At 64.1% G+C, this 12,250-nt stretch overlaps 1 gene segment (V, D, J or C); it reads right to left on the minus strand.

Annotated features, from left to right (window-relative positions):
* Positions 1–245: 245 nt before the first annotated feature.
* On the minus strand, positions 246–11,894 carry LOC103682246. The segment is given in 8 exon segments: positions 246–432; positions 871–943; positions 3,423–3,806; positions 5,383–5,703; positions 5,810–6,133; positions 6,264–6,329; positions 6,617–6,895; positions 11,740–11,894. Coding segments are annotated over 8 exon segments (1,686 nt in total).
* Positions 11,895–12,250: the final 356 nt, after the last annotated feature.

Below are 12,250 nucleotides of genomic sequence, written 5' to 3' on the forward strand. Positions count from 1 at the left end.
GTTGGGGGCACAGTCTGCTGTCACGTTGATCCTCCAAACGGGGGGTCTGGGGCAGGGTGCAGCCCACGGTGTCCACGAGCCCGGAGGGTGGAGGGGCAGGCCCAGGGTGGCGGTGGGGACAGAGGGTGGTGAGGTGGGAGGGCAGAGGAGCAGGCCTGGCAGCAGGCCGAGCGGCATGAACGGATGTAGCTGGTTCCTGTGTGGGGTCGAGGGCAGCCCTGGACACCTGCTGCAGAGGGCCGGCCCTAGGCCCCCTGCCCGATCATATTCCTGTAGTCGGGGACGATGGTGCGCTTCAGCTCCACCACCGAGAAGATCCACTTCACCCGTGCGGGCGCTGTGGGGTGAAGCGGAGCCTGGACCCCCACGGACCGGTTCCGCCAGAGCCTACCACCCAAGCACTCGAACCGGCGGGAGAAGCGCGCGGGGTGCCTGCGGAAGGCAATCGGGGCAGCGGAGGGGCAGTGGTGGCGGAAGGAAAGTGGAAAGCAAAGGCAGCGGGGGATAGGGTTATGATGTTATGTAAATAAAAATGGGAATGCGAGGACAGAGTAGAGATAATGAGGATAGTGGGGAACCACACGTCTGGGCAGCCGGGGCAGTGATACAGCGTGGCGACAGCCACGGCGCTAAAATGATAGGACAGTGGGGGACTCGTGGGGGACAGCCTAAGGGAGCAAGGGACAGCCAGGGGACAGCAAGGGGTCAGTGTGTAGGAGAGTAGGGCAATGAGACAGCCTCGTAATGAGCGAGGTGCAATTTCGAGGTGACAGCTTAGAGGATAGCGGAGCACAGCAAAGTGTACAAGTCGGTGCGAGGCGACAGCTAGGGCAGCGGGGGGACCAAGCTGGGGACAGTGGGGAGGTGCACGTTAAGGGACAGCTTTTGGTGGCAGTGGACAGTGAGGGGACAGTGAGGTGGACAGCGAGGGTCAGCGGGGGGACTGTGGGGGACAGAGGGTGACAGCAGGCGGCAGCAGGGTGTCAGTGAGGGGACAGCGGGGGGACAGTGGGGGGGCGGCTGTGAGACAGCGAGGGCAGCAGGGGGGCAGCGAGAAGGCAGTGAGGGGGACAAGCAAAGGCAAAAAGGGCACACAACGAGGACAGCAGGACAGCCATGCAGGTAGTGGGGGGACAGTGAGGGGCAACGAGGGGGCAGTGAGGGGGTAGTGAGGGGAACAGCGGGGGGACAGTGAAGGGACAGTGAGGGGCATTTTTGGGTCATTGAAGGTTCAGTGAGGGGACAGTGAGGGGGCAGCGAGGGGACACCAGGACATCAGTGTGGGGAGAGTGAAGGGACAGCAAGGTCTTAGTGAGTAGTCAGTGAGGGGACAGTGAGGGAACATTGAAGAGACAGCGGGGGACAGCGAAGTGTCAGTGTGGGGAGAGTGAGGGGACAGCAAAGGGGTAGCAGGGGACAGTTTGGGGACAGCAAGGGGTCAGTGAGTAGTAAGTGAGGGGACAGTGAGGGGGCAGTGAGGGGACAGTGAGTAGTCAGGGAGGGGACAGAGAGGGAACAGAGAGGGGACAGGTTTGGGTCAGTGAGGGGAGAGCAAGGGGCAGCGAGGGGGCCATGAGGGTTCAGTGAAGAGACAGTGTGGGGAGAATGAGGGGACACTGAGGGAGCAGCGGTCGATGTCAGGACAGTGAGGGGGCAGTGAAGGGACAGCAAGGGGATGGGGGAAATGTGGGGGCAGCTAGGGGACAGGGAGGGCCAGCAAGGGGTCAGTGAGGGGACATCGAGGGGGTAGTAAGGGGCAGCGAGGGGTCAATGTGGGGAGAGTGAGGGGACAGTGAGGGGACAGCGAGGGGACAGCGAGGGGTCAGTGAGGGCATAGCGAGGGGACAGCGAGGGGTCAGCAAGGGGTCAGTGAGGGGGTAGTGAGGTGACAGTGAGGGGACACTGAGAGGACAGTGTGGAGATAGCAAGGGGACAGTGAGGGGTCAGTGTGGGGATAGTGAGGGTACAGTGTGGGGACTGTCTAGGACTGCAATGGGACAGCATGGGGACAGTGTAGGGACAGTGAGGGGGCAGTGAGTAGACAGTGAAGGGTCCGTGTGGGGACAGAGAGGGGACAGTTTGGGGTCAGTGAGGGGATAGTGTAGGGACAACGTGGGGACAGTGTGGGTCAGCGAGGGGACAGTGTAGGGATAGCATGAGGATAGTGTGGGGTCAGTGTGAGAACAATTTTGGGTCAGTGGGGTCAGCATGCGGTCAGTGTGGGGACAGCGTGGGGATAGCATGGGGATATAGTAGGAACAGTCTGTGGACAGTGTGGGGACAGTGTGGGGACAGCATGTGGACAGCGTGGGGACATGTTGGGACAGCATGGGAAGTGTGGGGACAGCATGGGGACAGTGTGGGAAAGTGTGTGGACAGTTTGAGAACAGCGGGGGACATGTTGGGACAGTGGGGAGACAGTGGGGGGACAGTACGAGGACAGCATGGAGACAGCATGGGGACAGTGTGGAGACAGTGTGGGGACAGCATGTGGACAGTTTGAGAACAGTGGGGGACATGTTGGGACAGCATGGGGATATGTTGGGACAGCATGTGGACACTGGGGGGACAGCACAAGGACAGCATGGGGACAGCATGTGGACAGTGGGGGGACAGCACAAAGACAGCGTGGGGACAGCATGTGGACAACACGGGGACAGTGTGTGGACAGTGTGGGGACAGCATGGGGACAGCATGTGGACAGTGTGGGGACAGCAAGAGGAAGGCATGGGGACAATGTGGGGACAGCATGGAGACAGTGTGGGGACAGCATGCGGACAGTGTGGGGACAGCATGTGGACAGCATGGGAACAGCGTGTGGACAGTGTGTGGACAGCGTGGGGACAGCGTGTGGACAGTGTGGGGACAGCATGAGGAAGGCGTGGGGACAGCATGTGGACAGCGTGGGGACAGCATGGGGACATGTTGGGATAGTGTGGGGACAGCATGGGGACATGTTGGGACAGCATGGGGACAGCACAAGGACAGCGTGGGGACAGCATGGGGACATGTTGGGACAGTGTGGGGACAGCATGGGGACATGTTGGGATAGTGTGGGGACAGCATGGGGACATGTTGGGATAGTGTGGGGACAGCATGGGGACATGTTGGGATAGTGTGGGGACAGCATGGGGACATGTTGGGATAGTGTGGGGACAGCATGGGGACATGTTGGGATAGTGTGGGGACAGCATGGGGACATGTTGGGATAGTGTGGGGACAGCATGGGGACATGTTGGGATAGTGTGGGGACAGCATGGGGACATGTTGGGATAGTGTGGGGACAGCATGGGGACATGTTGGGATAGTGTGGGGACAGCATGGGGACATGTTGGGATAGTGTGGGGACAGCATGGGGACATGTTGGGATAGTGTGGGGACAGCATGGGGACATGTTGGGACAGCATGGGAAGTGTGGGGACAGCATGGGGACAGTGTGGGAAAGTGTGTGGACAGTTTGAGAACAGCGGGGGACATGTTGGGACAGTGTGGGGACAGTGGGGGGACAGTACGAGGACAGCATGGAGACAGCATGGGGACAGTGTGGGGACAGTGTGGGGACAGCATGTGGACAGCATGGGGACAGCACGAGGACAGTGTGTGGACAGCGTGGGGACATGTTGGGAAAGCATGGGGACAGCAGGCCACAGTGAGGGGACGTGTGGGGACGCCCACCTTGAAGAGGGTCACAGTGGCACTGTAGCACACGCTGAGCAGGAAGAGGGTGATGAAGATTGAGATGGTGGTCCACAGCCCGTCCAGCTCCCCGTCCTGGTCCTCGGCACAGCTGTCGTCCAGGAGCAGCTCTGGACAGGAAGGGGGTGGTCAGTGCCGTGCCTGCCCGTGGGGGTGATTCCCTGGGGGACAGTCAGAGCCCTCTGCAACCTCAGGGTCCAGCCTCAGCACCCCCAGCTCTCCAGCTTGGGACTGGCCAGTGGGGGACCCCCTCCCTCTCTGCTCTGCCCTGTGCTGGGGACCCCTGGGGGAAGGCGCCCTGACCGCCTCGTGGCCTCTTCCCCTGGGGGCCAGGTCCAGAGGGTGGGAGGGTCAGCAGAGTCCAGGGAAGGGCTGGTCAGTGTCAGGGAGTGTCCTTGAGAATGAGTAGGTGGGAGTGTCAGGACAAGCTGGGTGTGGGGGTTTTGTGGGTGTTGGGAGGGGTGCAGGTGCCCTGGGGTAGAGGAGGGCTGGTCAGTGTGGTCAGGGTGTGGATGAGGTGCTGAGCAGCTGATGGGTGTTGGAGGGGGTAGGGAGCAGGCTGGTGTCCATGGTGAGGGTTCCCGAGACCGGCTCTGGTCTGGGCCCATGCCGGTTGTCCCGTGTGAGGCCCAGTGTGTAAGGCCTGTGTGCATGGACGTGCATGTGTGAGTGTGCGTGAGTGTGCACCCATGTGTGTGTGCACGTACAACCACATGTGAGTGTGCACGTCACGGTGTGCACACGTGTGCATGTACATGCATGTGAATGTGTACACGCATGTGTGCATGGACCCGCATGTGCACACGTGTGAGTGTGTGTGTGCGTGCAGGTGGCACTGCTCAGCGGGACAGGCTTGTTTTCAGTGGGTGTGGACTCAGCATCCAAGTGGGCCTCTGGGGTGGTCCCTCCCCTGGGCACGCAGGGCCCCCTGCCTCTGCACCTCTGGGGTTCGAGGAGGAGTGTCCCCACGACTGGACAGGCCTGGCCCCAGGCAGGATGAAGCTAGGCAGGACCCCCGCACTTGAGGGAGGGTGGGGACCTGTTCGTGGAGTGCTGAGGGCAAAGGAGGGCCTGTCCCCACACACGGGTCAGGCACGGCTACTGCATTGGCACAGAGCTGCCACACAACGTCTCAGGAGGCCCAGGGGACAGGGGGCCCAAGGCAGGAGGACAGGCCAGCATCCCACAGCTTGGGCTGGTACAGAGGTGGGAAAGAGCGTGCGCTCATTTCCCTGGGGGCTCTGGAGGGGCTTCTGCAATCCCTGTCCACACCCTCCAGCCCTGGGTAGCCCCTGGCCTGAGGGACGGCCCGGAGCGCCTGCCACCTCTGAGAAAGTCCCCTCTCCTGCCTCAGGCAATCCTGGCCACACGCTGTGGCAGCCTGTGCAGACCTGCCCACTCGGGGTCCAGGCCCCCGTGAGTCCCGCTCTCTGCCACCAGTGGTGACCCCTTAGCCTGGGAGCCGGCCTGTCTGTGCCGCCCAGAGGCCCGGGTGTCCTGAGCCTGCCTCGGAAAGAACCATGACAGTGTCGCAGGGTCCCAGGGCAGTGCTGGGTGCTTTATTTCATGCAGGGGTGCCTGCCCGGGAGGTATGTACACAGGGGTGGGGGCTGCGGCGTCCTCGTGGGACCCTGAGAGCCCATGGGTGGGGGGCTTGCAGGGGTGCCGGGAGTGTTGCTCATTTACCCGGAGACTGGGAGATGGATTTCTGTGTGTGGTGGTTGTGTAGGGCTTCATGCATGACCGCACACGTGAAGACCTCTCCGCGTTGCCAGCGGTTCTTGTCCACCGAGAGCTTGCTGTAGAGGAAGTAGGTCCCATCCGCGTCCAGCTGGGGCGGGGTTGTTCGGATATTGGTCTCTGGCACCTGCTGTCCATTGCTCTGCCACTCGACATCAATGTCAGGTGGGTAGAAGTCTTTGACCAGGCAGGTCACGCTGACTGTGGTCTTGATCATCTCGTCCCGGGGTGGCGGCAGGACGTACACATTGGGCTGTTGGGCCTGCCCTGTGGGTCAGAGGTCAGCACATATGGTCACTCCAAGGATGAAGGGCTGGTCTTGGTCTGCAAGGCCCCCCCTGGACCCTCCCTGCACCCCCACCCTGTTGCCCACCTCTGGCCTTGGAGATGGTCCTCACGATGGGGGATGGGAGGGCTTTGTTGTTGACCTTGCAGGTGAACTCCTTCCCCTTGAGCCAGTCCTGGTGCTGGATGGGAAGGACACTGACCACACGGTAGGTGCTGTTGAACTGCTCCTCGCGTGGATTCGTCTTGGCCGTGCGCACCTCCTGGTCACCCACGAACCAGCTGATCTGGACCTCAGGGTCTTCTAGGTCCACCACCACACATGTGACCTCAGGGGTTCGGGTAATGGAGAGGGTGTCCTTGGCTTTCGGGGGGAAGATGAAGACTGAAGGCCCTCCCAGCATTTCAGGGGCTGGTAAGGAAGAGAGGGTGCAGGGGTCAGCATATGGGTCGGCTTCCTCTTGAACATCCATTCCCCCCACCAGGCTGTGGTGTGTGTGGGCCATCTGCTTGGGGTGGAGAGCGAGGCCCTGCTGACTCACCTGGACATTTGGGACATTCCTTGCATGTTGTACTGCCACCATGACCGCCGCCTCTGGTTTTGGGCACTGTGGAGAGAGCAGACTGGGGGTTACTGGGAGCCTGGGGTGGGCACAGGTTGGGGTGGGTGTAGGCGAGGACCAGGTCTTGGGGGGTTCCCAGACCAGGGACTGCAGTGGGGGTAAGCCGCCTGTGCTCTCAGTGGGCCAGGCAGCAATTCCCAGAGGACCTCCCAGAATTGGGGGGCCTTCAGGTGGGAGAGACAGCGGTACCTCCCCTGTGCCCTGGGATGCAGCTGGCCAGCTGACCTTGCCTGTCTCCCAGTGGACACCCTCCCTGAAGCCCGTCCTCTCACCTGTCTTTTCCACCCTGGTGTTACTGGCCGGATGGGCCACGGTGCAGGTGAAGGTGTCACTGGGCCACTGGCTGGAGGGCACTGTTACCATGCTGCTGAGAGAATAGAGCCCTGAGGACTGCAGGACGGACGGGAAGGTGGTCACGGAGCCGGAGTTCCAGGACACGGTCACTGGCTCGGGGAAGTAGCCGGACACCAGGCAGGACAGGGCCACTGTGGAGCCGGTCGTGGCCCCGCAGCCGGAGGCCAGTGGGAAAACCGATGGGGCCGTGGTGGAGGCTGCAAGAGAGGAGGCTGTGTGAGCACCAGGGTCTCACCCCTGCCAGGGTCAGGGCAGGACAGCAGCCGCCCAGGCCTGGGGTATCCCTGGGCCCAGCGCCCATGTGCTTCCTGGATGTCTCCAGCCAGCTGCCTGGCTTAGTTCTCTGGGGTCACAGGTGCCAGACTCATCAGCCCGGTCAGCTCTGGTTGACCACCTGGGTCAGTGCCGTGGGCCTCAGGCTTCCTCTGGGTGTCCAGCCTGACCAAGCCCTCTGTCTGAGCCCTGACCTGTGGCCCCTGCTCGCAGCCAGCTCCTGCTGGTCCCCTGAGCCCACTGCCCTGCTGTCCCCTCCTGATTCTGCCTTGGACGAGGGGAAACGTGCCTCCACCCACTGCCCGTGACCCTCAGCCCGGGGCCCTCATCAAGGCCTGCCGACTGGACTGCAGACCCCACATCTTCTGGGTCGGCTGTGCAGCCAAAGCAGCCAGGCCCCAGCCCCTGTTCCTGCCCTGAACCCGCTGGTCCCTAATCAGGTCTTCCTGGCATGGCCTCCTAAGCTCACTGAGGGCCCTTCCCATCAGTGCCCCAGGCCTTGGCCATCCCTGCTCTGGGGCCTGTCCAGCTACTTGCCGTCCCCAGAATCCTCCTTCAGCCAATGTCTTCCCTGAGCCTGTCTGACCCTCAGCGTGGTGGAGGGGAGCCTTGCCGTGCCCTGGCTGTCCTCCCCTGCGTGGTGCCAGCACCCCAGGGCACCTCAGACCCCCAACCCCAGCCAGGCCTATGCCCTCTGACCCAGATCCCCTCTGCTGAGGCCGAGGGTCCTGCCTGACGTCCCATCCCACCCACACCCCAGGCTTGCAGCCCTGCCTCTAGCTCCGATCCGGCCCCTGATTCTCTCCTCCACTGGGCCCACTGCCCCGTGCCTCCCCGCTGGCTTGGGCGTGTCGACCCTCTGCTCCTCGGCCCCAAGAGCGTCAGTCACAGGACTCAGGCCCTGGGACAAAGACCTGTGGTCACCCTCGGCACCTCAAAGGTGGCCACTCCTGCCCCTTCTGCCCCAGAGACCTTCCCACCCAGGCTCTAGTCTCCACCCTAACGTGTCCACCCGGCCCGGCCAGCTCACCCTGTACCGCATGTGCAGGGACGCTCACCTGGGCCCGAGCCCTCAGCTGTCTCTGTCCCCTGCACCTGCTCAGCTCACAGCAGGTCCAAGCTCCTGTGAGCTCAGTCCTTCTGCCTTCATACCCGGAGCCCTCCGGGGGCAGCTCTGTCGCCCCTGCCCTCCCAGCTCCCTGGTCACTGCAAAAGCCCTGCCTGCTCCCCTGTGCCCCTGGGGCAGCCCCCTGCCCCTCCTGCTCTCCCACCTCCCCTCTTCACCTGCAAGAACTCTGCCTGCTCCGGTGCACCCCTGACAGCCCCCTGCCCCTCCTGCTCTCCCACCTGCCCCTGCTCACCTGCAAGAACTCTGCCTGCTCCGGTGCACCCCTGACAGCCCCCTGCCCCTCCTGCTCTCCCACCTCCCCTCTTCACCTGCAAGAACTCTGCCTGCTCCGGTGCACCCCTGACAGCCCCCTGCCCCTCCTGCTCTCCCACCTGCCCCTCTTCACCTGCAAGAACTCTGCCTGCTCCGGTGCACCCCTGACAGCCCCCTGCCCCTCCTGCTCTCCCACCTCCCCTCTTCACCTGCAAGAACTCTGCCTGCTCCGGTGCACCCCTGACAGCCCCCTGCCCCTCCTGCTCTCCCACCTGCCCCTGCTCACCTGCAAGAGCTCTGCCTGCTTCCCTGAGTCCCTGGAGCAGCCCCCTACCTTTCCTGCTCTCCCACCTGCCCCTGCTCACCTGCACAAGCTCTGCCTGCTCCCCTGAGCCCTGGGGCAGCCCCCTACAACTTCTGCTCTCCCACCCGCCCCTGCTCACCTGCACAGGCTCTGCCGGCTCCCCTGAGCACCTGGGGCAACCTCTTGCCAGTCCTGCTCTCCCACGGGCCCCTGGTCACCTGCACAAGCTCTGCCTGCTCCCGTGAGCCCCTGGGACAGCCCCCTACCCCTCCTGCTCTCCCACCAGCCCCTGCTCACTTACACAAGCTCTCCCTGCTCCCCTGAGCCCCTGGAGTAGCCCCCTGCCCCTCCTGCTCTCCCACCCATCCCTGCTCACCTGCAGGAGCTCTGCCTGCTCCCCTGAGCCCCTGGGGCAGCCCCCTGCCCCTCCTGCTCTCCACCCACCCCTGCTCACCTGCAGAGCTCTGCCTGCTCCCGAGGCCCTGGACAGCCCCCTCCCCTCCTGCTCTCCCACCCACCCCTGCTTACCTGCAGGAGCTCTGCCTGCTCCCCTGAGCCCCTGGGCAGCCCCTCCCCTCCTGCTCTCCCACCCACCCCTGCTCACCTGCACAGGCTCTGCCTGTTCCCTGAGCCCCTGGGGCAACCTCTTGCCTGTCCTGCTCTCCTACTGGCCCCTGCTCACCTGCAGGATCTCTACTTGCTCCCCTGAGCCCCTGGGACAACCCCCTACCCCTCCTGCTCTCCCACCCGCCCCTGCTCACCTACACAAGCTCTGCCTGCTCCCCTGAGACCCTGGGGCAGCCCCTACCCCTCCTGCTCTCCCACCCACCCTGCTCACCTGCACAGGCTCTGCCTGTTGAGCCCCTGGGGCAGCCCCCTACCCCTCCTGCTCTCCCACCCCCCCTGCTCACCTGCACAGGCTCTGCCTGCTCCCCTGAGCCCCTGGGGTAGCTGCCTGCCCCTCCTGCTCTCCCACTGGCCCCAGCTCACCTGCATGAGCTCTGTCTGCTCCCCTGAGCCCCTGTGGCAGCCCCCTGCCTCTCCTGTTCTCTCACCCGCCCCTGCTCACCTGCAGGAGCTCTGCCTGCTCCCCTGAGCCCCTGCCGCCCCCCACTGCCCCTCCTGCTCTCCCACTCGCCCCAGCCCACTTGCATGAGCTCTGTCTGCTCCCCTGAGCCCCTGTGGCAGCCCCCTGCCTCTCCTGTTCTCTCACCCGCCCCTGCTCACCTGCAGGAGCTCTGCCTGCTCCCCTGAGCCCCTGCCGCCCCCCACTGCCCCTCCTGCTCTCCCACCTGCCCTTGCACACCTACACAAGCTCTCCTTGCTTCCCTGAGCCCCTGAGGCAGCCCCCTACCCCTCTTATCTCCCACTGGCCCCTGTTCACCTGCAGGAGCTCTGTCTGTTCCCCTGAGCCCCTGGAGCAGCCCCCTGCCCCTCTTGCTCTCCCACCCGCCCCTGCTCACCCACACAAGCTCTCCTTGCTCCCCTGAACCCTTGGGGCAGCACCCTACCCCACCTGCTCTCCCATTGCCCCTGCTCACCTTCACAGGCTCTGCCTGTTTCCTTGAGCCCCTGGGGCAGCCCCCTGCCCCTCCTCCTTCCCACCTGCCCCTGCTCACCTGCATGCGCTCTGCCTGCTCCCCTGAGCCCCTGTGGCAGCCCCCTGCCCATCCTGCCCTCCCACCTGCCCCTGTTCACCTGCACAAGCTCTGCCTGCTCCCCTGAGCCCCTGGGGCAGCCCCCTGCCCCTCCTGCTCTCCCACCCTCCCCTCCTCACCTGCAAGAACTCTGCCTGCTCCCGTGCACCCCTGACAGCTACTTACCCCTCTTGCTCTCCCACCTGCCCCTGTTCACCTACACAAGCTCTGCCTGCTCCCCTGAGCCCCTGGGGCAGCCCCCTGCCCCTCCTGCTCTCACACCCTCCCCTCCTCACCTGCAAGAACTCTGCCTGCTCCCGTGCACCCCTGACAGCCCCCTGCCCCTCCTGCTCTCCCACCCGGCCCTGCTCATCTGCATAGGCTCTGCCTGTTTCCCTGAGCCCCCGGGGAAGCCCCCTGCCCCTCCTGCTCTCCCACCCGCCCCTGCTCACCTGCACGAGCTCTGCTGGCTGCCTTGAGCTCCTGGCCCATCTCCTGCTTGTGTTGCCCTGTCAGGCCCCTGCTCACCTCCAGCTGGTCTTCCCTAGTCCTTGGAGCTCATGGACCACAGCAGCCCCCTGCCCCTCCAGCCCTATGGTCTTTCCCACACAGGTCCCTGAGCTCAGCTCCAGACTTCCTTGTGTCCCTAGGCCTCCCTGGCCTCTGCCTCCCGTCCCAGACCCTTTAGCTCAGGTCTGGCCTCTGACACCCACACCTGGGGCTCCTGCAGCTGTTGAGCTCCCTGCTCAGCCTCTGTGCTGTCTGGGCTCTGAGCCCACGGGAGCCTTGCCAGCCCCTCCTGCTCTGCTCTGCTCTTGTCCTATTCATGGGATGCAGCCCAGGGTCCCATGGCCAGCTCCTCTGACCCTGTCATGGGGCTTGAGCTGGTTCCCTTGGCCTGGACAGGACCATTAGCCCACGTGGAGGCCTCTGCATCCCCTGTGCTGAGCCAGCCCCTCCCTGTGTCCTCACCTCAGACCCATCTGTCCGCCTTGGCATTCGTCCTACAGTGGTCAGGCTGGTCCAGCCCCTGGGCTGCCAGCACCGGTGGGTAAGGGCAACCCTCAGGCTTCTGTCCACTATGCCTGTCATGGTTGGACGGTCCCCGTCCTGGGTTCCTTCATCAGCGTTGGTGCATCCAGCAGTGTTGGCGTGGGTGAGCCCCTCCCCTGCCTCCCGTCATGGTTGGACGGTCCCCGTCCTGGGTTCCTTCATCAGCGTTGGTGCGTCCAGCAGTGTTGGCGTGGGTGAGCCCCTCCCCTGCCTCCCTCGTGCCTGCCCTGGGTTGGCGCCACGGACCCCTGGCAGCCTGCCTTCCCTGTGTTGCTTCAGCTGCTCCAGCCCCTGCATGGGGTCCTGAGGGCCTGGTCTCCCGTCAGCTCCTGTAGCTGGTTCTGCTGTCCCACCTCACTCCCGCGGTCCGGGCTCCGTGCAGACCCCACTCACCATGGTCGCAACTGTGGAAGCGGCTCCCCTGCAGGCATGCTCGCCCCTGCATGCTGCCTCCTCCCTGCTGATGCCCAGGCACACGTGGCTGAGCTCTGTGCCCACAGCCCTGCTTCCTAGCGTCCAGGCAGCCCCGGGAAGACTAAGAACAGGATTGAAACCAAGAGGCATGGTTTGCTTCCTGAAGTTCCCTTTTTTTCTGGGTGTTTTCTGTCTCAGAGGGCCTGGGGGGAGTCCGGGCACGGCCAAGGCTGGCCCACGTGAGTGTGGGGGGTGGGGTGTGGCGGGTGCCTGGGGGCCCAAGGGAGAGCAGAGGAACCTCCCACCATGTGCTGCTCTTGCTCTCTGCCTCCTGCAGGGATATGCCTGCTTCCTGTTCCCCTGCAGACGAGTCCACCCTGCTCTCAGCTGAGCCCTGAGCTGCCCCAGCCCTGGTGGGCTCCTTGTGCCCCGGCCGACCCGCAGCCTGGGTGCACACGGTCCCACCCGTAGTCTGCGGACCAGCCCCGGG

Source organism: Ursus maritimus, unplaced genomic scaffold (genome assembly GCF_017311325.1).
Source record: "Ursus maritimus isolate PB19 unplaced genomic scaffold, ASM1731132v1 scaffold_58, whole genome shotgun sequence".
Lineage (NCBI taxonomy): Eukaryota > Metazoa > Chordata > Mammalia > Carnivora > Ursidae > Ursus > Ursus maritimus.